The sequence below is a fragment of the Simochromis diagramma genome, unplaced genomic scaffold, assembly GCF_900408965.1.
Source record: "Simochromis diagramma unplaced genomic scaffold, fSimDia1.1 OVJJ01000463.1, whole genome shotgun sequence".
Taxonomy (NCBI): Eukaryota; Metazoa; Chordata; class Actinopteri; order Cichliformes; family Cichlidae; genus Simochromis; species Simochromis diagramma.
The window spans coordinates 2,070,001-2,094,560 of NW_024386941.1; the positions used below are offsets into that span (position 1 = coordinate 2,070,001).

At 42.2% G+C, this 24,560-nt stretch overlaps 2 protein-coding genes across 3 annotated transcripts; both read left to right on the forward strand.

The window, feature by feature from the left end:
* The first annotated feature begins 428 nt into the window (after positions 1-428).
* On the forward strand, positions 429-15,886 carry bicra (BRD4 interacting chromatin remodeling complex associated protein). The gene is made up of 15 exons (XM_040037422.1): positions 429-505; positions 4,173-4,218; positions 4,322-4,367; positions 4,949-5,014; positions 5,277-7,346; positions 7,537-7,716; positions 9,015-9,614; positions 10,014-10,206; positions 10,289-10,386; positions 10,574-10,708; positions 10,810-10,874; positions 10,967-11,136; positions 12,271-12,365; positions 12,467-12,569; positions 12,700-15,886. The coding sequence occupies exons 2-15, from the start codon at positions 4,178-4,180 to the stop codon at positions 14,517-14,519; spliced, it is 5,682 nt and encodes a 1,893-aa protein (XP_039893356.1). The 5' UTR covers positions 429-505; positions 4,173-4,177; the 3' UTR covers positions 14,520-15,886.
* A 528-nt stretch (positions 15,887-16,414) lies between these two features.
* ehd2b (EH-domain containing 2b) lies at positions 16,415-23,005 on the forward strand. Of its 2 annotated transcripts, none has more exons than XM_040037474.1 (7): positions 16,415-16,835; positions 17,938-18,403; positions 18,540-18,716; positions 19,686-19,801; positions 20,878-21,290; positions 21,396-21,560; positions 21,683-23,005. In XM_040037474.1, the coding sequence occupies exons 2-7, from the start codon at positions 18,183-18,185 to the stop codon at positions 22,229-22,231; spliced, it is 1,641 nt and encodes a 546-aa protein (XP_039893408.1). In that variant the 5' UTR covers positions 16,415-16,835; positions 17,938-18,182; the 3' UTR covers positions 22,232-23,005. The 2 variants fall into 2 exon arrangements, with proteins under 2 accessions (XP_039893408.1, XP_039893409.1); XM_040037475.1 differs by having other exon boundaries at positions 16,416-16,835; positions 19,686-19,783.
* The last annotated feature ends 1,555 nt before the right edge of the window (positions 23,006-24,560 follow it).

Here is a 24,560-nt window from a genome sequence, read left to right on the forward strand (position 1 = left end):
ACATTAGAATAAGGGAGTTACAAGACTAAGTTTTATAGGACACAAATAATTAGTAGTTAAAAGTAGTGCATAACTTCAGTTACTTTATATTAAAGGATGCACAGATTAGTAATTTTTAGTAGTGCACTGCAACTGTATCAGGGATGTGCCTTATCAGGCCCAGACGTTTCCAGGTATGTGCTATTTACTTCGTTTTTAAACATCAAGGGTTAGCTTTTCGCGCGCTATCAGCTGCAAATCTCCAGTCCTTTTTCCTAAATTTCAGACTTCAGCTTTACGAACAAAAACAGCCCCACAAATTTACTGAGAAATGTGTTTAAATGTACGAAAAAACTTTGCCAAGCACGTCGAAAGAAAAGTTCTGCCACGGTATACGCAGGAGGATAAGATTTCAATCAGGCAAACCGGAAGTCTCCTGTTTCCTGCCTTGTAGTTGGGTCCTGTACAGCAGCCCGTGCGAGGCTGTCCTGGAGACCCCGCGCTGCCTGCACCTCTATCGTCTCGGGTGAGTTTGTTACAATGTAGCAATTTCTCTATTAATCCAAAAAACTGTTACAAAGCTGCAATATTCGCGAACTGCACGCGAGCCGCGAACTGCACAGCTACCGCAATCGAAGCGCCACGTTGCCGCACGAACCGGCGAACATGCTCATTTTCCACCGAATTCCCAAGCATACCCCCCTCATCCAAGAGTATTCCAACATTAACTCATATTTTGCTTACAAGGAGAGATAGCTAGCTACGCAATTGCGTTTACGCTTCAAAGCAGACAATACTCCCTTGTCTTTGTCAAATCGAGGCATCGTTGTGCAGTAGGGGTGTTAAAATTGTGTCACTCGCTGGTTTGTTTTGAATGTCAAAGCCTCAAGCTAGCTGTACGTCTCAATATTGTTGATAGCTTGTTGGCTTAGCTGGTTAGCTAGCTAGGCTAACGAAAGTCAACCCAGATGCGTTAAAATGACTGAAAATAGAGGCAAAACAGTGGTTTAAAATTAAACGTTTTGTTAAATTAGTGTTTTAAGTCAGCAGTGTGGCTACGAAATACTCCGTGTTGTGAGTAATAAGCGAAATATACATGCAAAGCTCTTTGAAAACACTAGCTAGCATGTAGCAAGCCGCTTGCAGTGACTCCATTCATATCCTGCGTACTAGCTGCGCTCTAACCGAGCAATGGCTACGATCTGCTGCTGCTTCAGAGCGGCAACTGGGTGTACGGTCGCTTTATAGGTCTCGGTAAACTCGTGGAAGCTGATTTGAGATGGTGTTTTCGTGTTGTTGGAAACGAAAGGCACAGCTGGTGTTTTGAGTTGTGGTAAATTCAGCGGGAGGCGAGAGCCCGTTCTCGAAATCTTTGCAGGCGGAGCGAAAACCGCGCGTTTTCAGTTTGTTGTCTATTGCCATCCGCTGTTTTTTCGGATTTTAACAAATATGAGTTCTGCTTGGTCTCTCGATGGGTTCGTTACCACATGGGGATTTCTGTTGTTGATAAGTGTAGGTGTTAAAAGACGTTGAATTTTTTGAAAATCAGTTTCTGTATTTAACTGTAAACTTTATTATTATTTTATAATTTAAGGACCTCATATTTTATTTATCACGTCATGCTTGCTTTATCCTAACAAGACACCGAAATATCTGACAGTGATAGGTGATGTAATGATTTGAGTCATTACTCATAATTTGAATTTTAAAAACACACAGTGGAAAATCAAGGACTTTGAAATTAATGTGATGGACTTCATAAATGTTTATTAATATTGTTATTAACTAACTATGTAGCCCATACTACCTAAGAGTAATTAGAGTGAGTTTATGTTATTCGGAAACTATAAGAAAAACATTAACATTGAAATTTGTGTTGATAATGTATATCTAGAAAGGGTTAATACCATAAAATTTCTTGGTGTGATCATTGATCATAAGGCCTGTTGGAAATCACATATCACTTATGTGAGGGGAAAGTTAGCACGGGGCATTGCTGTCTTGGGGAAAGTAAAACAATTTCTGGATAGGAAAACATTGTATATGTTATATTGTGCTTTACAATTACCATACATGAGTTATTGTGTAGAGGTTTGGGGCAATACATATAAAAGTAATATTCAGACTATAATCATAATGCAGAAAAGGGCTATTAGACTAATAAATCAGGAGGGGTATAGGGCTCACACAAACGCACTCTTCATTAAGATGCAAGCTATAAAATTCCAGGATCTGGTGAAGTTTAAAACAGTGCAAATAATATATAAGGCAAGGAAAGGGATGCTCCCAATCGAAATAAGTAAATGGTTCTTGGAAAGAGAAGGGAGGTACAATTTTAGAGGGAAGTGGAATTTAAAATTACAAAGAGTAAGAACAACATTGAAAAGGATGTCTATTTCAATAGCGGGAGTTAAATTCTGGAATGAATTAAAAGAAGAAATAAAGGTCAGTAGTAATATAAACCAGTTTAAAATAAAACTCAAAAAAGAAATTTTAAATAAGTATAAGAATGAAGAAAATGCAATTAACCCAAGACAGCAGTTAAACTGATGTTTATTTTCTTCTGCAAATTAGCAAATCTAAATATAGTTTTAGTTGAACATCAGAAAATATTTTTTTGTGATGTTATGTTCTAAGTTGAAGGCATTGTATACGTTTTTTGTTGTTCAAATTTAGATGATGAGGATGTAAACCTGAGGGGGTAGGGCTAAATAAGTATATACTTCTGCCTACTTTTCAAACAACTACATGGAAAGATTTTATGAAATGTTGGTGAATGTATATGTTTGAAATAAAAATGAACTGAACTGAACTGAGTGTTTAAATATAACTTGGTCTTTTTGGATGCCAAATGACCATGATGGTTAGTCCAGCTTACTGGATAGCTTTGGAAGCAAGAAAAATGTTTAGATTTTTAATGCTTGTGATTTTTCAATAAAATGCATTTCTAGACCTGGTAGAGTTATGCCAGTTTTACATTACAGCTTAATCCATACACTAAACTATGTTGGAATTGAAAGTATTTCTGTATCTTGACAAATTTTTAGTAATAAAGAGTAAAATAATACATTAGTTCAGTTTAAAAACACTCAGAATTAGAAGGTTTTGTGCTTTTAGAGAGATACTGTAAGCTAGTATAGGCTGTTCTTCATCAGTGTTGCACATCGATAGGTAATTAAATGTTAAATGTTTAGTTGTACTCTAATAAATTAAAAGGAACGTATCTTATTGTGAAATTGTTTTACTGGTGTGGCTCACTAGAGATCAAATTAGGTTGTATGTGGCTCATTAACTGAATATAGTTTGAACCCCCTCTTTGTCTAAACTAACGATCTGAGAACATAATATTAAGATCTGTGGTTTCTTTTTGTAGTTCTTCTAAGGAGTGAGCAGCTAACTCAAATCTATGTTCAATTACAATTATGACTTCCAACAGTTATGAAAACAAGATAAATGAGGTAACAGAAATATTTTTGCTTTCTTTTTTTCTTTAGTTTCTTTTTGCAGCAGTACGCTAATTTTGCCTTTAGTTTTTTAATCCAGTGTACTTGTTTTCTTTACAGTGGTGTTTATTTGCCTCTCACTAAAAACCCCAAGTCACGCCCCCAGATGCTGTGACAGTTTAAATTTGGTTAATAAGCAAAACAAATTAATCTGTTTGGAAACCGACTGATAACCAGGAGTCCAACGGGGAGCAACAAATATATTATTTCATTATTTTTTAAGTTAATTAGGAACAAAGTAATAGTGATTATGATATTTGCACCAATAGAATAATTTTGACGTTTTCTCATGATGACAAGCAGTGCAGAAAAATATGTTTTATTGCTACTTTGCAGTGCTTTACAAAAAAAATTAACAAAAATTTGTTACTTCTAAGGATTAGTAATATTAAATAATCATATGAAATTAATTCCTGTCATGCTGAAGAAGCATAGGACTTGAAAAACATCACTGTTCTGTAGTTCACTATCAAGTGTGGCAAGCCATAAATCAGCTTCTGTGTAAACATGGAGACAAAAATGGCTGGGTTCGAGTCCACTCTGGACATTTCTTGTGTATCATTCCCCTCACTCTCACTGTTCTTTTGCATTGCTCCCTACTGCCCTATCAAAATAATAATAATAATTAAAGCGTGCACTGACAATGAAATAAATCAAGTTGTCATAAAAACAATTTCTCATCTTTAACAGTTGTCATGGATGATGAAGACGGCAGGTGCCTTCTAGATGTAATTTGGTAAGTTAATGATGACTTGATGAAAATCGGCTAAATCTCATCACAAACTGGTCAGCCATTTCTTCCCTTGTACTGTGAAGATTCACTTTGTTTTCTCTTGCAGTGACCCAGAAGCTCTCAATGACTTTCTTCATGGATCTGAGACCCATGTGAGTATGAGTGGGGGAGGGTTTTTTTTAAAAAAAGAAAAGAAAGAAAGATGCCTCCTTTTTTTAAGTTTATGATTTCTATTTACAAAAAGTGAGTTTGTAATTGGTGTGATGAGGGGTCATAATTATGCATATTTTTGTTAGTGCTGGCATCAGTTAGTGAAGTGTGACTCTGTACTTAAGTCAATTTAGATTACACGTTAATGCACTCTGAAACCTGCTTCCCTCACTGCTTTCATGTAATTTTCTTATTGCTGTATCTGCTTAATGGTTTTCTTTGCTTTTGATTTGCACTATTTGTAGTTCCAGCCTCCCTTCCCTTTTTATTTGGCATATTCACAAAATGAGAAATGATAATACTAACGCTTCCCGACTCTGTATTACACCTATCATTTTGCCCTTTTGTCACTTATCCTTTTACTGGTTCTTTTACAATCTGGGTTTCCTGGACTGTATTCTGTCCTTTCCTTGCCCTTCCCCTGGCTGATGGTTTGTATATTTATCTGTCCTGGTGACTTTTGCCTGCTGGTTTGGGTGCCTTTGGTTTCCATCTTTCCTATCCTTTGTGGGTGTGTCTGTAGTTGGACACTGACGACCTTTTGGATGGTTCAAGTGACCCCTCCAGCTCATTCTTCTCTGCCACTGGGGTGAGTAAAATCCCCCAATGCTCTTCCTTCTGTTTTCTATTTATATATGTCGCATGCTTCACCTGTTACTCCTCTCCCATCTACTAACAAACCTACACTTGACAGGCTTTGTTTTGCTGCATTCTGACAAGATATTTTTGTGGGGTTTTTATATTTGCATTTCTTTGTTCATTTCCACCCCTTACCATCATATCTAGTGATGAAAATTTACGTGTTACCTGATTTCACTTATTTCCTCTTCGTTTTCCTCCTTTCCTTGAAGGGCCACGTTCCAGAGGTCCAGCCTACAGCCCAGCTGTCGGCCAATGAGTCAACAGGCCTTCCTAGAGTCAGTGTTGACTTGGACTTCTTGGAGGATGATGACATCTTGGGAGGGTCCCCAGGTGGAGAAGGTGGGAGCAATGGCATTGGGACAAATCATGAGCCATGTGACATCTTGCAGCAAAGTTTGGCTGAAGCCAACATCACAGAGCAAAGCTTACAGGAGGCAGAAGCTGAGCTGGACCTGGGCTCCTTTGGAATTCCAGGCCTTACACAGGTGGTTCAGACACTGCCTGATGCCAGCCTTGCTGGGGCTGGAAACAGTGCTGTTGGTGTAGGCATTGGTGTTGGGGGAGCAGCAACGATTTTTCCTGGGTCAGCCACGAGCACCACTGCTACTCCCCCCAACGCCACAACTGACATGCTAGGGTCAGTCCTTGCTCAACAGGGCCTTCAACTCCAATCCCAGGTCATGAACAAGGCAATCAGTGTTCAGCCATTTATGCAGCAAGTGGGCCTAGGAAATGTGACGCTTCAACCCATTTCAAGTCTTCAGGCTCTTTCTAATGGGAGTCAATCTGGACATTTGGGTATTGGACAGATTCAGGTTGTGGGTCAGCCTACCGTCATGACTATCAATCAGTCTGGCCAGCCAATCCTGGCTAAAGCCATGAGTGGTTACCAGTTGCACCAGTCTGGGCCAGAGGTATCAGGTGCTGGTCCTCAGCCAGGGCTTGGAGGCTCAGGAGGTGGACTTCTGATCCAAAGTAATAAAGCTACTCTCGGATCTCCAGCTTTAAATGGACCGGCTGTTTGTGTCAGCAGCACAAACAGCAGCAGTGGTGGTACAATGACTGCTCCTGCTGGGCTTGTGGGTTTTGGCAACACCCTTCTAAGTTCAGGAATAGGATCCCAGACACAACCTCAAGGCCAAATCATGCAGAACGTGATCATCCAGCGCACACCACCACCTATTCAGCCTAAACCCCCTCAGGGGGGAGCCATCCAACCGAAACTCTTCAAACAACAACAGCAGCAGCCACAGCCAGCACCCCAAGTCTTGCAAAATGATGCCCACAAGGCCCTAGGGCTGCAGCAACTTCCAGTTTCTGCTGCTCAGAATGTAGCCTTCCTGACAGGAAAGCCAGGCTCCAATGTTGTCCTGAGTACTCAAGCCACAACTCAAGGCGCTCAGTTTCAGCAAACCCTCTTCAAACCACAAGCAGCACAACCATCTGGCAAGCCCCTGAGTGTACACTTGTTAAACCAATCTAGCAGCATTGTTATTCCTTCTCAGACAGTTCTGCAAGGTCAGAACCACCAGTTTCTCTTGCCACAGCTGCAAGCAGGTGGGCAGATCCTGACCCAGCACCCCGGGGGCCACATCATCACAAGCCAGGGTCCTGGTGGACAAATCATTGCAAACCAGATTTTAACTGCAAACCAGAATATCAACTTGGGTCAGGTGTTGACGTCGCAGAGCCATCCTGGGGCAGCCCACATCCTCTCTGCACCCATTCAGCTCCAGCCTGGCCAGATGGGCACGCCTACCCTATTTCAGATGCCTGTCACATTGGCTCAGAGCCAAAATCAGACACAGACCCAGACTGTCTCAGGTCATGCCCAGACAGTCATACAGGGCATGCCAATTCAGAACCCCCTGACCATGCTGAGCCAGGTGGAAGGACTGAGCCCCGCTGTCAGCCTTCAGCCAGCCTTGCAGCCTCAGCCAGGTGGAGTCCCTAGCAGCACAGTAGCAGCAACTATGGCTCAAGGACAGCCTGGAGAGTGTGTAACTGTGCTGGGAAGCTCCACAGACCAGGCTACTCATCCCACTCAGCAGCTTGTACCACAGCCATCTATCCTTGCCATGCAGCCGGCTTCTACTGTGTCCACGGTTACCACCGCATCTTCCTCCTCTCCGTCCATGTCAGTTTCCACCTCTTCCTCTGTCACAGCAGTGGGGCTGGTCCCCCCTCAGGCTCAGCAAAGTCCAGGGAGGTTACTGTTCACCAACCAGGGCCCCAGCATGATCCTGAGCCAAGAGTCTCTGCAAATGTTTCTTCAACAGGTCAGTGTTCAAACTTAAAACTTTTGCTTACCTTGTGTTCAGTTAACATTGTCTAAAAAGATGAATAACATGCATGGAGTGATATCTTGGTTTGACCTCTTTGGTTTACTATTTTACTCCCCCTTCCCTCCAATCCCCTTCCTCCTTCCTTCCTTCCCTCATCCTGAAATGGTAAATGTACTCCAATCAGGAGCAGCACCACCAAACAGAGAATGAGTCAACCCCCTCTGTGGGCGTACCTGCATCTGTAATCGTCAGCAGCAACAGCATCACTACTCCGGCCCCTGCTGTCCATGACAGCCAATTAACTGACTCTTGGGTGGGCCAGAGCCACAGCCCTTCCCCTGGCCCTTCCCACATGGTAAAGCAGGTAGAAATGCCCCTTTATGTTGAGCCCCACCCCCTTGTTGCTGCTGCTGCCTCCACAACAATGTTAGGATATCTTATCTTTTCTCCTTACTATTCTGTACCTCTCTTCTGCATTAGTCATTGCTTCTATGGCGCTCACCCTTGCTCTGCATTTCCAAAGAACAAATATGATTGTTGGCTTGCGGCTTCTGTGTGTTTCTTACGTTGCTTAATTACATGCAAAGGCATGATCATTCCAGTTGTCCATACCTATTGCGTGCTAACTACTCTGAATTTAGGACTGGCAAACAATATTCAAAGGAATATCTTTTTCTTTTCTTTTTTTTTAATTCATTTGATATTTTTAATCAGTTCTAACATCCTTGACTCAAAGCTGAAATGGGCAAAAGTTATGGTATAATTGGACTATATATTTTAGCATGCTGAAATATACGAGATCTAATCTTTTTTGGCCTTTCCTGGATTTCTGCCTACAGCAGCAAGGCTAGAATAATCTCTTCACTAACACTGCTTAGTCACAGTAAATGAACTCATCTTCATCTGCTGCATTACTGATTAAGGACTGATGAATTGATTCACTCCACACTATCTTCCACCTCTCACCCCTCTGTCCCCTAGTGTGACCAGGGTAATGAGCCCCCCCAAAACCAAAATGACATGTTCACCTATCCCTCGTCCCTCAAGTCTGCAGATCACCTCCTAATTTATCACCACAGACCCACAGATCTTGATTTCTTGCTTTTGTCTACAGTTTTTCTTTTTGGCTCGCTAAATAATCATTGCCCTCTTCTTATGTGTAAATGCTAGAAATAAAATCTGTGAGCTTCTACTACTTTTACTTTAAAATCTATTAGTTTTTAATTCTAACACTTTGCTTTTGTGTTTGTTTGGTTGTTATTTACTTGTGTTTGTGTACGTCAGGATTGGGTGATAAATCTGTATTATTATCTATTAGTTTATTTGATTGTTTCTTTTTTTCATTTTAAAGTGTGTGAGTGTATTATGATATTTGCAATTAGGATTTTTAACCTAGGTGTAAGTATTAAACTCAGTATTATGATGCATACATATAGTACATCATAATAAATATTGATGTCAAAAACGTGAAAAGCCATATCGCCCAACCCTACTTTGTGTCAAATCTCAGATTGTGTGCTGGACACTTATTTGCTATAGACTTTTTGTATGTGATTTTTCTTCTTTTTTTTTCTGTGCTTAATATCCTGATTTCATTCTTCCTTAAAATGTTTGCTCCCTTGAATCAGATAAGCATACTGTATTTTGATTCCACTTCTTCAGGTACCCTCCAGTGGACATCAGCAGCCTCTGAAGATCCATAGAATGTCTCCTTGTCCACCTGCCACAGCACCACCAGTGGCAGAAAGTCCCCAGCCTTCCCAGTCTCCTCTTACTCTGAGCCAGCAGATCCAGTCACCACACCACCAACAGCAGTCACGCCCTCCCTCTCAGCCTCAGCCACAGTCACAAACTCCTTCTCGCTCATGCACACCCTCATCTCACCCTCCACTCTTTATTGTCCATAACCAAATTGCAGAGTCCCCCAAACCAGCTCTACAGGGCCAGCCACAGCAAACGCCACCCCAACAGACACACATTCAAGTTCAACTTCAGCCTCAGCCGGCCTCTCAGTCTGCCCCTTACCAACAAGACATGCCTCCTATGTCACAGTCACCGAAGCCTCCACCTGCACAACATCAGTTCACTGCAGCTCCTGTCAGCGCTTGTGCCACCACTGTGGTTAAAACTCATGTTCCCATCCAGGGCCTGACATCAGATCAGCAACATAATCTGCAGTTAGTAGGAGCACAAATTCAGACTCTTTCAGCCATCTCTCAACCCTCACCTAAGCAGAAACAGCTGCTGGAACGGCTTCACCAGGTATCATTACAATGTTACACATTTCTTCTTACTGAAAACTTGTAACGTAATTAGCATACAATTAGGGATCTTGACTGTAAAATCACTTTGTGTATTTTTGACTTATTCTTTTTTCTGAGGTTCAGCAACACGTTAAGTTGCTTTCACTAGTACAGTTTGTATTGTCGTGGAAAAATAATATATGTGATTTCTGCATATATACTTAGTTGTTCTTTTCCCCTTGTTCAGTTTAGTTCCATTTATGATTATTTTTTCTGCTATCAGTTGGGTTAAATACATTGTGAACATTACCAATAAACCTACCAGTACAATATCAGCATAACTAAATTAGGAGCCTAAGTATGCTCCAAAATATTTTGAATGTAGGTACAAATATATCTGTCCTGATGGTATTTCCAGGTCCAGCAGAACATCATGCTACAAGCTAAGCAGCCTACTCAGCCTCAGCCTCAAATCACCACTCAGTTTAGTTCCCAGCAAGATGTGCCTCTTGATAAAGTGGTGATTGCATCATCATCAGCCAGCACTGGTACACCTGCTCAGCTACCCTCAATGCTGCAGCCGACATCAGTGCTTGTCAAAACTCCTACAGGTTAGACATTAATTATTGTCAGTGATGCAAAACAGACGTTGAAGTGTTTCCTTTTGTAATTATCTTTATTCTTTATTGCTAGCATCAAGTGACTTACAGGTATTCTCAGGAGCCCAAGGGCAAGCTGGAGCAATGGTGAATCAGACTGTCACTCCTGCCAGCCTTACCCAGCCTGCACAGGTATGTAATAGAACCCAATTCCCAGTAAGAACATATGTGTGGTATTTGCCTGGCGTTATTTTGTGCTACTCTAACACCTTTGTCAGTGAATATAAAATTTAACAGGGATAGTATTTTCCCAATACATTCCTTTTGTATGTTTTGTCACTTTCTGCTTTTAAATTTCCCTCTTGTTTTCCTTTCTCAGGTTCAGCCAAAGCCAGGAGTGATAAGCTCTGTTGGAGGGGTGACTCTGGGGAAAGGTGGCATGCAGATACAGGTGTTGGGAGCTAGTCTGACTCAAATGCCTGCTCCACAGCCCCCAGCTTCAATACAAGCTCAGGTAAATGAGTGTTGCTACATGTTTGTACTGCCTCTGGTATTTAAGTTTTAGTATGAAGGGTTTTAACCCTTACACTTTATATTTGTTTGTTCCTGTTACAGACAACAACAATAATGAAAATGCCTTTCAGCGCAGAGCCCAGTAAAGAAGCCAGGTATGTTCCATGGTAATTTTCCAGGGCTTCTTTTAATTGATTCTTAAAAGCCATATTTGTGAACAGTATTAATTTTACACACTTCACTGCAGGATGTGAAATAGTACCATATACCTTGTTGTTTGCAACCTAGAACAGCTAAGGAAACATCAGGGTTCAGTGCTTCACCCAAACTACAGTGCCCCTTTCTGCTCATTTGAGGACACACTGCACAGACTCCTGCCTTACCATCTCTACCAGGGAACTGCCAACTCTTCTCAAGATTATCAAAGAGGTAACAAATTGCCTCTTTTGTAAAGCTACCAATAGGGATGGGTATCGTTTAGGTTTTATCCGATACCAGTACCAAACCGGTACTTTTGAAATGGTGCCGGTGCTTAAACGGTGCTCAAACCGGTGCTTAAAGAATGGAGAACACAAAATTGGTCCAAAAACCTCTCATGTTCAGCTGTTTGTAAAAAGATAATAATGTTAGCCTTTTCTGCAGCTATAGGGCATATATGGTATCACTCTTGGCTGGAAGCAGTGCTTAAACAATGGAAAAAAACACAAACTTTTTCCAAAAACCTCTCATGTTTAGCTGTTTTCCACTTTTTCTTTGGTCATTTTAGCCTTTTTGGCCAGGGTGAAGGGAGTATCTGCCATCAAACACGAAGACGGCCGCATGTAACTACTACGGTGTTTGCTAGTTCACCTTACATGCATTAATGTAATAACATGGTTAGCCTACTCAACGTAAATTACACACGAACAACATTAAGCTACTCACGCAGAGAAGAACGGCTGCTGCTGCCGTCATCATCATCCGTCATCATTTCTGCTACACTGGCAGGGCTAGGGGCCAGGACTCTCCTCTTCGGGTTTTTGGGGGATGTTGCTAACTCCGGGTCCGATAACAGGCAACCCACCTGCAGTAGATGTGCTCGGTGTGAGGTCTCGCAGCAAGCTATCAAATACGGCGCATTTCTCGGCTTTAAAAAAAAAACCGCTATGCGTTGCCAAGTGTTTCATCAGATTTGAGGTGTTACCTCCTTTGACAGTATCACAGTATCACCTTAAAGCACTTGTTGCAGGCTGCTGAGTTTGCATCTTTTGCTATGAAGTACAGCCAGACTTTTGACCGCTTCGCCTTGGGCATTTTTAATCTGTAGCTCTGCTCTAAAAGAACTTACGTACCTGGACCCGCCTACTATCCTCAGAAACGTAAAATGATTGGCTAGAATCCAAAGTGTATCACATCTCGGGAAAAAAAGCACCGAAGTGTGCGCTGCTTTTCGGTCTGGTTACTACCGTTTATGTCAGAACCGCTGCCATCGTGGCACCGGATACCGGTACCCATCCCTAGCTACCAATGTATTGCTTGATTTATAGTTGAGAATTTTCAACAATTTGGTTCTCTTTTACACAGTGGATGATGAATTTGAGAAGGTCTCCAGCCAGCTGCTGAAAAGAACTCAGGCCATGCTGGATAAATATCGTTACCTGCTCTTTGCAGAGTCAAAAGTAAGTTTATAAATCAGCATGTTCACTGCAAGCATTCTTAGTGCGTTTTTGTCCTGAATTGATTTTAAAAGTGATGCTGTTTGGCATATGAACATGAGCAGAGACTGGGCCCCTCGGCAGAGATGGTGATGATCGACCGGATGTTCATTCAAGAGGAGAAGGTTGCATTAAACCAGGACAAGATTTTGGCAAAGGAGAGGCCAGGTATTTTACCACTGTCTGTGGTTATTAAATTATTAATAAATAATTAATAAAATTATTAATAAAATTTTGTAGGTGTTCAAAAATAAAGAAGGTGTATTTTAATTATACATTTCTGTTTATTTACTTGCAGAAGAGTTTGTGGCAAATGTGCGAATGTTGGAGAGTGTTTCATCCCAGCAGAAATTATCATCTGCTGAACCCACCCCAGTGAGCGGAGGGGTATCTGCTGCTGTCCCTGCTCCAGCACCTGCTGTTGCTGTTGCTGTTGCTGCTGCTCCTGCTCCTGCTGCCATCCCATCCCCTGTTCCAATCATTGCCCCAAACCCTCCGCCTGCACCCACACCAGTTTCTGCTCCTGCTCCTTCTCCTGTCTCAGTTCCTTCTGCGGCCCCTTCTCTTTCCCCTTTCCCTCCTACCAAGCTCGTGATAAAGCAGGGTGGAGGCAGTGCATCTGTGTCCTGGTCCAGTAGCTGTCCTCCTCCTCCAACTCCACCAGTCAAGCCAGTGGCTGAACCCACTAGTCAGATCTCTACAGTTCGTACTCCAGCATCGTCATCCTCATTTTCATCCTCGACATCAAACTCTCAAGCGGCTGATGACGATGATGCTCTTCCACAGCGAACGAGCAAACCGCCTATCAAGACCTATGAGGCTCGCAGGAGAATTGGTTTGAAGCTAAAGATCAAGCAGGATCAAACGGGGTTCAGTAAGGTGGTCCACAACACTGCCTTAGACCCAGTGCACACACCTCAACCTCAGCTGAGCAGCCAGTCTATGTCCCAGACTCAGCCGCAGTCTGAAGCTGCTGTATCACAAGCGAAGGTTCACCCTTTATCAACCCCTTCGGCCACGGTTATCAGAACTCAGTCCCCTGTATGCACTACTTCGTCTGGCTTGTCAGTCACAATATCAACCTCTCAGTCTAACCCATCACTGAGAGGAAGTGTTCCCCCCATTTCAGCCTCATCTTCCTCCACCTCTTCATCCAATACTTGGTCTTCATCCACCTCCTCATCTTCCATTCAAATGAATGGGACTTTGGATCACCACGACACAGGTGGGGTCAAACACAACCCTGCCTCTACTGCCACTTCCTCACAGACAACTTGCCGTCTTCCCCTTCGAAAAACTTACCGGGAAAACATTAGTCCTCGGGTCAGACCTGGTGTCCCAGGTGGAGGAGATGAAAATTTGTCCTACCCCAGAACCACACCATCACCCCCCAGACACGAGGCCTCAAATCCTCCCTCAGAGCGGACAGTGATAGCAAGTGTGAAAGTAGAGAAGAGAGACAGGGAGGCTTTACTCACTCACACAGATTCAAGCCACGAAACTGGCCGTTTGGGGAGTGCAGTGCAGGGGCTGGACGAAATGGATGTGTTTAGTCGTGGTATCAAAACCACGCAACACCATCATCTCCCACAGCTTCTAGACAGAGAAGGGGCCAAGGAGAGAGGGGAAGAGCACACAGACCAAGAGACAGATGTAAGTAAATACAAGAGGTTGAGTGGAAAAAATCGACATAAGGCAGGAGGAACATTCAGAATGGACCAGCATGCCCCTGGGCCTCCGTCGCCAGAGTCTTCCTTCACACGAGACTCTTTGCTTCCTGCCAAACGCTGCAAGTCAGACTCTCCTGACATGGATAACGCCAGCTTCTCCAGCGGCAGCCCTCCAGATGACTCACTGAATGAGCATCTGCAGTGCGCCATTGACAGCATCCTTAATCTGCAGCAGGAACCCTCTACCCGCGGACACCATATTAAAGGGGGCAACAGCAGACCCCACCAACACCAAAGTCAGCGCCCTGGGGGCTCAGCGCCCTCATCACACAGACCTTCAGTCCCATCCTCTTCCTCTGCTTCTTCGTCCTCTTCCTTGGCCCAGCACCCTCAGGTTGGTGGCCGCGGCCACAACGGCAGCCTGGTGCCCCAGACTCAAAGTAGATAACAGCCCCTCAGCCTCGGACTCACAAGGGGAACTATGAAACAGTTTAACGAGGCAGGGGAAAGGGGCACTGTGAAAACAGTATCACTGTAGTACTCTGCCAGGCTGTGTTGGCTTTGTTTGTTTATTTGAATTGTCCAAACATTTCTTTGTCATTTACAGTCTAAAGTTGCCCCATGATGGAAATACAAACATAGTCAAAAATGGTGAATTGCAGACTTGAACATGCTCAACAGATGTGCTCCCTCAGCCAAATTCGAGTAACAAGATGAAATTGTCAGTGACTATTGTTCTCTAATTCTGTCTTTCTTTTTCACTTTGGTCTTTTTTTTTTTCCTCATTCACTTGTTCATACATTCCTTTCATGTGGTCTGAGCACCAGTCTCTGTCCACAGCGGTTCATCTTCTGGTTTAATCAGTGTCGTAATGAGCATCAGGCATCTTATTCAAACAGTTTAAAAGGTAACAGCTTTTCACTAAGAGAGCTGCAGAAGAAAGGCCAAAGAGGTTACAGCAGTGTAGTACTGTAAACAGTCATAATACATCCAGTGTGCTGCCGGACCTACCATATTTGATTCTCTTATCGCAAAGATAGTGTTGCTCCAGAGATGCAAACAACAAATGCTAAAATGAAGCAGTCCAACTCTTTATCAAGACCACGCTTCTTTATGTAGTATATTAACCCTAAATATCAGTTGCTTTGGTCTTAAGGTAAACTCCTCTTGAATTGAAAAAAGTGAGTACCATCAACCTCTGTGTGTCTCCATTTTAAACAGATATCATGTCTTTTTTTCTTTTCTTTTTTTTAAGTAAATGTTGAGGGGAAAAAATTGAACGTTTGTAAAATTGGTTTGAAATTGACTGCTCAGATGCTGTTGTACTGTCAGGATGTAAATGAACTTGTAAGAAATGCATTTTTTTTCTGCTTCTATTGTCAGATGATTTTCCAGTTTCTTGTTTTTAGACTGCACCTCCACTCACCCCCTGTTGCCTGTGATGCCAGGTTAGGACTTTATGCATTTCAGTCAGCAGGGGTCAGGCAAGGTTTCTGTGTTTTCTGTCTTTTGGATCTTCCTGTCACTGTATGCCTGCCTCACTTGAGTTTTTGTTTTTCTTTTTGTTTGTTTGTTTTTATTTGCCCCCCTTTGTATAAGCCTGGTGGACAATTCAAACACAAACACAGCACAAGCATTGAAATTGAAAAAAAGGAACAATAATAATGTACAAAAAAGACCGTGAGAGAATTTGAAGTATAGTATTACAGATTAATTTTGTATTGTATTTATTGTGTATAATGACACTTTTTAAAAAGAAAATGTACATTTAGTAAAACTGTAAATTAAACCTTGCTTCTTTTATGAAATACTGCAGCGTCCTGTCCTCTACTCTTTTATTCCTCAACTCTGTTCCACCACTCGAGGCTGCATTCCTTTCGTTTACTAACGCTGACCGAGGAGGACTGTATGATAGTCAGGAGGAGGAGATGGTGGTAATGGTTTCAGCACTGGGGTGTGTTCTCTATCAGACAGTCAGCAGGTGGTGCATAGAAGTGAAATCATAGAGCTGGTTTGTATGCGTCATTGCTTGGAGAATCCGCAGAATTTTGAAAGAATAAGTCATTTTTACATGGGGGGTGGGGGACTAGCATGTCTAAATCTAAGGCATGTGATTATACTGAAATACAACTATTGTAAAACAAGGAGTTTCCAAGGTATAGTCAAAAGATTGCAGAGTGAAGTTGTATATATTTAAAATGTGCATAAGGACTGTAGGAGGTTTTGTCCTTTTTTTTTTTTTTCTTTTTTCTTTTTTTTAAAAAAAGCAACTCCACCCAAATTATTTATTCGCAACCCCCTCCTCCAGTCCACGCCCTCTAGCCACGACTTAGTTCATCCTTGCCCTGAGTAGAGTGTTAGTGCTGCCCACATATTGCCAGGCATCCCTGGAAGAGGAGGTGTATTAAACTTAGAGAAGCAAGCAAGGAGAGAGAGGGAAAAAAAAATTTATCCTCGGTGTGGTGCGCCTGTGTGTCTGAGTGTTTGCCTTGGGTTTTTTCAGCAAGCAGATTGGGAACCCTTTCCAGATGATCTGAAGCTCATCTGAAACACATTAAACCCAGGAGAAGAACGATCCTCTAATTCAGCTGCATTGACGCTCCACCGAGGGTTCCTATTTGCTGTTAGAGGTACACCCATACATGTAGCTGCAGCTCCCCAAGAGACTGTTTTCATCTCCTTAAGCCAAAATATTTTCCAGGCTCCAGAGGGCAAGATTGGAGAGCTGGAGGGAACTCCCTGAAGAAGCCTGCATAATAACTTGGTAAATACTCCTTTTAAACTTTAAATGTGGCAGTAATGATTGGCTTGCATTTTAACTGAAAATATGTAACTGTAATTGTAAAGTAGAGAGAAAACTAAGCTTTGATTTGGTATATAATGAGTGCAACAATTGATTAAGTAGCTAAATAACTTTCTGTATAGGCTTCTGATATTTTTCACTCCCCTGATACTTGCTGCTCTTGCACGTTTCAATGTTACTTTCCATGTTCCAGGTCCAAAATTTTGTTGCAATTCCGGTGTGCAAACCCACGAGGCATTTTCCTTCATCCTTAAACATTATAAACGGATCCCAAAGCCTAAACCAGCTTTTTGATTTTCACAGTGAGACCATAAATCCACGTTTACTCGTACAGCTTGGCCGCAGCAGAACTTTTGTATATAATGGCTACATTTAATGCCTCTCCATTAGATCTCCAGGGTTCGCCATTTTGACAAGAGGGCTTTCCACACTGGTCTTATGACATGTCAGGACTGTGATTACTGTTTTCCTCGGGGGGAGATTTTTTAATATCCTAGTTTAAATTGGATTTGCAAGAGAAGCTCTTCACAGATGAGCTAACATCTGTTGACATGTGTCTTGCCTATCTTCCTTAATGTCAGTCTCTTTCTATAATGAGTTATGCCTTTGACTCTTAATCCAGGGTTTCTGTTTATATAGACTGCTGTAAAAAGATAATTACTCAAGGGTTACATTTGTTTTTCCATGAGAACACTATCTCCCGAGATGTCTCCTTGTATGAGCAGTCTGTGCACGAATTACATGTTCCACTTAGGGGAACTGCAGCGGATAAAAGAATGTCTTACTCATTTCACTGTAAAGGCATGAGCTGTGCCTGAGCAAATCCTGATGCAGGGCTGGGTTTGCAAGTTTTCCAACATGAACACCAACTTTTTCCAGGCATCCACTGAAAATGCTTGGCAGACTGAGGGTGGGCTGAAGTTTGCTTTAGATTCCACATTGTTACTCTAGAATGTGGCAGACTTTGATCAAGCACACACAGGTTTCTTTTGGGATGTGGAGTTATCTCTTTTTTTCTGTTTGATTAAACCTCTACCTGCCTCATTTTCTCTCTGCGTTTCAGGATCTAAAGGTTTCAGTGTGTTGACTCAAAGGAGAAACTCCCGACTTTAAACTAAACACCAGCCCTATCGTTTCTCTAAGTGTGTGCAGAGAAGGGCTCAAGGACAAGTGAGCAGCATTCGTATAAATACAGGAAACACCTGAAGGTTTTTCCAAGGCTTGGCCACAGGAAATATAACTCCAAGCAACTGATATAACTCTGACACTGATTTTTGCAAGAAGCTCTCTATCCTCTTGTCAATCAATATGTCACGCTGGGGGAGAAAGAATGTGAAGAAGGCGCCTGAGGTGATCCACACTGTGACAGAGGGACTGAAGTCCCTGTACCGCGAGAAACTGCTGCCTCTGGAGCAGTACTATGGATTCCATGACTTCCATTCTCCTAGTTTGGAGGATGCAGATTTTGACAATAAGCCTATGGTGCTAGTTGTTGGACAGTACTCCACTGGAAAAACAACATTCATCAAGTAAGACACTACAATGCTATGGTATACATTTGCCCATTCTTATATCTCCTGAGTATTTCTACTTTATTTAAGTGACAGCAAATATAAACAAACAAACAAAACAAAACAAACTACAAGCTTTTTGTCTGGTTTACAGGTATCTGCTGGAGCAGGATATTCCTGGGAGCAGGATAGGTCCTGAACCCACCACTGACTGCTTCACTGCCATCATGCATGGGGACGTGGAGTCAGTCATCCCAGGGAATGCCCTTATTGTAGACCCTAACAAGCCTTTCCGCAAACTCAATCCATTTGGAAACACCTTTCTCAACAGGTGAGAATCTGGCTTTTATTCACAGTGCGTTGTGATTTTTTTTCCCCACTAAGCGAGACAGTTACATTTTAGCATGAAATAGGCAGAACAGGTGAGAGAACTCATGGAGGGAAAACAGAGAAGGAGATATTAAGATTACAGAGAGTGTTTTAGCTCTGGAATTTCAAGTGCTTGTGCCAAATTTCAGAGGAGGAGGCACTTGCCTTATTTGTGGAAAAATGGTGAAACAGAGCGATATCACCCAAGAGGGTGATGAAAGTTCATGTACTCAGGCAGGAACTGCAATGTATTAAAGTTGAAAACTGAGGTTAGTGGGGTCTACAGCTTCTTAGGGTAAAGAGAAACACAGAAGTCACAGACTGTGGAGGGACTGGAGAAACTGTAGAACAAACGTGACGTTTATTCCTGTCATGTTTACTGCCCAAGCTGATGTTTTTCCACTGTTGTTAGCCAAGGAAGAAGTTATGTCTTACAGTGAAGTGAGGTACTAGAGGCATAGCCACGCAGGCCAGAAGTGACAGGAACTTAGAGTGCTTCTGTTAATGGGCTCCATCATGACATTCTGGTGCAAGTTTTCCAAGCATGCGTTCCTGTCTCCCTCAGCAGGGTATGTTTGAGAATGTATTTGCGTCTCTCCTTTTGCGTTGACTTCCTGTTCTAGGAACCAGTGGGCTCGTTAAGCCCATAAGCTGCAGGAAGCAGTGGTGTTGTTCTAAGCCCCACATCGTTAGCAGGCCTTATTGTTTGATTCTGGCAGTAATGGTCATTTTCCTTCAGGAAGCCCAGAGCAAAAGAGGCCTGCTTGCACACAATGGCCTTCAGTGGGAGGGACAGGGTGTGTGGACAGAGTGGCTTTCAATCTGCTCCTGAGATCGCTCTGGCTTTTTTTGATAAGAATTGACTATTTCCACATAATTTAGACTCTTAAACAATGTTATGTCATTCTTTGTTTGCTGATGAATATGCTAGATTCCAGTGTGCCCAAATGCCTAACCAGGTTCTGGAGAGCATCAGCATTATTGACACACCAGGGATCCTGTCTGGTGCCAAACAGAGAGTGAGCCGAGGTGAGGGAAAAGGCAAAGGTGAGGAGAGGGCATGGGGGGCCTGCAGAGACACACGTCCTTGAACATCAGCTCACAAACTCATCTCCTTGGCACGCCTGGCTAACTCATGGGACCAGTATGCTCTGTTGCAATGACATTTGGCAGCAGAGATAAAAAAAAAAAACATCTCTGCAGTACACAGCAGCCATAAAATCATAATAAGGAACAGAAACAGTGCAGTCAATTCTGCGAGCACATCTGGAAGAATGTACTGTTGAGCATTAACTATCACAATCACCTCACACCATTTTGTTTTTTTCTAATTTAATATTCACTCATGCTCCAAGCAAACCATTATTCCAATCAATCTGCATGAGCAACTAACAAGTTTAAAGTGTCAGTATACCCAAATTATGAAAACATATTTCCTTGCTTACCGCTGGTGGTATTTAGCCATGTAAACAGTTTTGGTTTGATCACTAGAATTTTTAAAATATTCATCTGCAAGATTTGCTTCTATATCCTAAGAGGATGGAAGTAAATAAGATGTTAAAAGAGAAGTCTCAGTTTCTCACTCAACAAAAAATGGACTGGATTATTCAGAGATACTGAGATGCTCTTTTAAAAGTAGGCTACTACTTTTCTTTTCTTTTCTTTTTTTTTTTAGCAGTTCTTGTGCTGTGTGTACCACAGTTCAGTTATCAAAAAATTTAGAGATGCTTTCTTAAAACCAAAAAAGATAAAAAACCAAAACTATCTATGTGGCCATCCCACAAAAAGTATGTGGAATGTGTTTTCTTTGGGGGGATTTTGATGAATTTATGGTTTAGTAGAATCATGTTGATACAGATCAACCAGTGCCTGAAAAAATATTAACTAATATATTAGACTTTCACTTTCATACATTAAGTCAAAGAATTATTTTTTATTATGTCTTGCACAAAAATGAAGCCTCTGTGACCGGAAATTCAGCCTTTGGGATTTTACAGATTATAATCTTTAGGGTTTGTGTCTGTGTTGACCTTCTTCCCTCTCCTGACCCTTGTTTGTTCAATGCATACTCCACATTTAGGTCTATGGATGAATCAGTGATTGCATCTTTTTTGTTTAAACAGGGTATGACTTCCCAGCTGTACTGCGCTGGTTTGCAGAACGTGTGGACCGCATCGTCCTGCTGTTTGATGCTCACAAGCTAGAGATATCCGATGAGTTCTCCGAGGCCATCGGTGCCCTGAAAGGCAACGAAGACAAACTGCGCGTGGTGCTAAACAAAGCAGACATGGTGGGCACCCAGCAGCTGATGCGAGTGTATGGTGCCCTGATGTGGTCCCTGGGGAAGGTATTTGGCACTCCAGAGGTTCTACGTGTCTATATCGGCTCCTTCTGGGCAGAGCCATTGCTGGTAAACGACAACCGTAAGTTGTTTGAGCTGGAGGAGGAGGATCTCTTTGCTGATATTCAAAACCTTCCTCGAAATGCAGCCATACGCAAACTCAATGATCTGGTCAAGAGAGCCCGTCTGGTTAGGGTGAGTGAGTTGCATATTTGTTCACGTCTCAGCATGTTTTCATTAAATGATTATTCAGAAAGTCATATTGGTGCACTCTGTGTGTTTTATTTCTCTAAATCTTAGGTCCACGCCCACATCATCAGCCACCTGAAGCAGGAGATGCGTTCTGTCTTCAGGAAGGATAATAAAAAGAAGAATCTGATCTATCAGCTACCAGTTATTTTCTCCAAGATCCAGCTTCAGCACAACATTTCTGCTGGAGACTTTCCAGACTGTGCTAAGATGCAGGTTTGTTTGAAACACTGGCTTTGTTTACAAGCAACTTCTGTTAACTTGTGGTTACAACAGGAAAGTTTATTCTAATGTAACTATTAAATCTAAGGACTAACACATTATTCTCATTTTTAAAGGAACAACTGATGGTTCATGATTTTACCAAGTTCAAATCCTTGAAGCCTAATCTGATGGCATCCTTGGATGAGTTGCTCTCCAGTGACATTGCCAAACTGATGCCCCTCCTGAGGCAAGAGGAGCTGGAAGCAGGTGATCAACCAGGTGTGCAGGGTGGTGCCTTCTTGGGGACCCGTGCTGGACCTTTCTCAGAAGGTGACCCCTTTGTTGAGGAAAATGGAGAGGGTTGTGAGGAGGAGGAAGATTGGGTGGTGACCAAAGACAAGCCCAAATATGATGAAATCTTCTACAACCTTGCTCCCAATGAGGGGAAACTAAGCGGCACCAAGGCAAAGGACTGGATGGTGAGCTCCCGCCTGCCCAACTCTGTTCTGGGTCGCATCTGGAAGCTCTCAGATGTCGATCGTGATGGCATGTTGGATGATGAAGAATTTGCCCTGGCCAGCCACCTAATTGAGGTCAAGCTGGAGGGTCATGGTCTTCCCCCTGAGCTTCCCACCCGTCTGATCCCACCCTCCAAACGCAGGCAGAAAGGCTCTGATGCATAGACCATCTACTGGCTGTCACACCTATGCTACTGTTGTATTTGCTCTTATTTTCCTGCAGACCCAAATCTAAACGTTGCATGTTAGGTATGCAACGTTTCCTCTGAGAATGATTATAATCTTGCACAATGAACATGCTGTATTTAAATATAAGTCGACAAACAAGGGCTTTCAGAAAAGGATTGTGTACAAGTCAAAGGATCTGTTTGCTTCTTCCCTTTGACTCCTCAAAGTTGGCTTTTTTTATGATGAATATATATTTGCTGAGCAGAAATGAAAGGCTGAGTCTAAGTGAGCAAAAATCTGCATGTACTTTTAAAAACTCCAGAGCAATTTTATTCTTAAAAAAAAACACCTTTTTTAACATTTTAACATTCCTTCAGTGTCTAGATATTAGAGATTATTTGTAGGAATATGCCTTTTTTCACATGTGATCAGTCCAGTGAAGCATCATTTAGAAATTTATTTTCAACTTATTTTGTTGTGTTTTCAGCATTTTCTTCTCCATGTAACAGAACAATCATGTACAAATCTAATAATCTGAATGCATTTCACTCTGATGCTTTACATGTCACATTTTTGTGCTCATTTTATACATTATTTTGTAAATTGTCGCTGTTTACGTTGTATGTGCAGGATCAGGATCTGCGTTGCATAAAAGAACATTACATTCTCAACTAGACTGAATGAATGCCATGTTACTGACTACTGTACACAGCTCTGCCAACTGTTCTTATGTTAACAACCATTGTAACCAAATAAAACTACCTGACTGTGTCTAGTGTCTTTGGTTATTCTTTCATACAAGCAAAAACTTTTGTACAACTTGAAAAGGTTTTTAAACTTAGTTATCAAAATGCCTACAATCTGAAAATAAATAACCTAAAATGGAAGTAATAGCTATGGGGGTTTGATTTGACTCTTTTTCAACAACATTTTGTGTTTTATCAAGCTCACTTGGTCTCTCAGTGACAGACCACATAAACAGTGACTCACAGTCTCCTCTGCCAAGTCCCCATACCACCATTTTCCGAGGCTCTTTCCCTTGTCGTTCCCACCATCTGAAGCCTTTTTTTCTGCCCCTCGTTCTCTCGCACATACACATGCAGTCTATTTGTACCCCTTCATCCCAGTTTAGTTCTATGTTCACATTCACATTAGCCTCCCAGCACACAGTGTTTGGTTTTGGTGTAAACTATGTGGTATGAGCGTGAATGTGTCCTGTGTAGAGCTGCGTATTTCACATAAGAGTTTCAGGCTTTCCTAAAGAAGGAGTGGCCTCCCCGCCTTCTTTTTCCACTCCTCCATGGAAAGAAACACAAATGAGAAACAGAGGCAATGCAGCCCTTTCCTCGCAGCTCTCCAGCTTACAGTGACTCACATGTGAAGAATGTGGTGGGCTGGACTGGGAGTTATTAATATCTCCTTTCCTAGGGTCTGCTAACTTTCCTCAGGATCTAAACATTGTACCTTTATGAAAGAACTTAAAATTCCCCTTTTGGACTGTTCTCGAGTGAGCCCTGCTGTTTACCACACCCTCTTCTATGTATCTGAGAGAAAAAGTGTGAGGTAATGTGTGTGGAAAAAACAGCTAAATCATCATAAAGACATGCAGTGTATTGACTAAAAATGCTCTCCTTGTATATTATTAAGTCACAGCTATCAACACCTTCTTAGAGAGTAAAAAAAAAAAATCCCAATAGCAGTTTGAACAGTGCTTGTCTGTTATGTAAATAGTTATTCTGGGTCATAAACCATCTCAAATATTTGGTATTCAAATCAAGCTACCACTGCAACCCTGCAAGCAGCCTAAATTACAGTTGATGACCCCAGCGACGACAAAGATCCCCAACAATGAAGCTTACTCAACAAAACTGGGGTCTCCTTATACGTCACTGATTGTTTATGTGGGGAATTCCTCACTAGGAAACCTGTGGTGGAAGAAAAACTGAGGCCGTCAGCTCTGGAGATGGGGTGACACCTGGTGGATACAGGATTCCTGGCAATCTTATGCTGAAATTGTTCACAGGAGTTGCCAGTTGTAGATGGCAGACTGGAGGCATGCAGCTGTGCACATTGAAGGACATGTTCAGACATGGGAGAAAAAGTGAATCCCTAGTGTGTAGGAAGCCCTACTTGAATTTTAACATTGTTTACAATTTTGGCTTGCAATGTTTATTAAGACAATAACCAAGACAAAACAAATAATTTCCTGCCTTCTGTTTAGGAGTTATGCTCTTGCTGTGTCTCTTACTGGGGGCATGCTATGTATTGCATCTATGCTAAACATCCATATCAAACCAAACACTCACATGATTTTAGCCTCCTTTAA

What these genes read in the sequence shown, in the direction of transcription:
- bicra (XM_040037422.1), top strand. Translation starts at nt 4,178, where the DNA reads ATGGATGATGAAGACGGCAGGTGCCTTCTAGATGTAATTTG. An exon ending in TGCCTTCTAGATGTAATTTG is followed by an intron (nt 4,219 to 4,321) that starts GTAAGTTAATGA and finishes TTTCTCTTGCAG; the next exon opens with TGACCCAGAAGCTCTCAATG. An exon ending in TGCTCTTTGCAGAGTCAAAA is followed by an intron (nt 12,366 to 12,466) that starts GTAAGTTTATAA and finishes GAACATGAGCAG; the next exon opens with AGACTGGGCCCCTCGGCAGA.
- ehd2b (XM_040037474.1), top strand. Translation starts at nt 18,183, where the DNA reads ATGTCACGCTGGGGGAGAAAGAATGTGAAGAAGGCGCCTGAGGTGATC. An exon ending in GGAAAAACAACATTCATCAA is followed by an intron (nt 18,404 to 18,539) that starts GTAAGACACTAC and finishes TCTGGTTTACAG; the next exon opens with GTATCTGCTGGAGCAGGATA. An exon ending in GGAAACACCTTTCTCAACAG is followed by an intron (nt 18,717 to 19,685) that starts GTGAGAATCTGG and finishes TGAATATGCTAG; the next exon opens with ATTCCAGTGTGCCCAAATGC.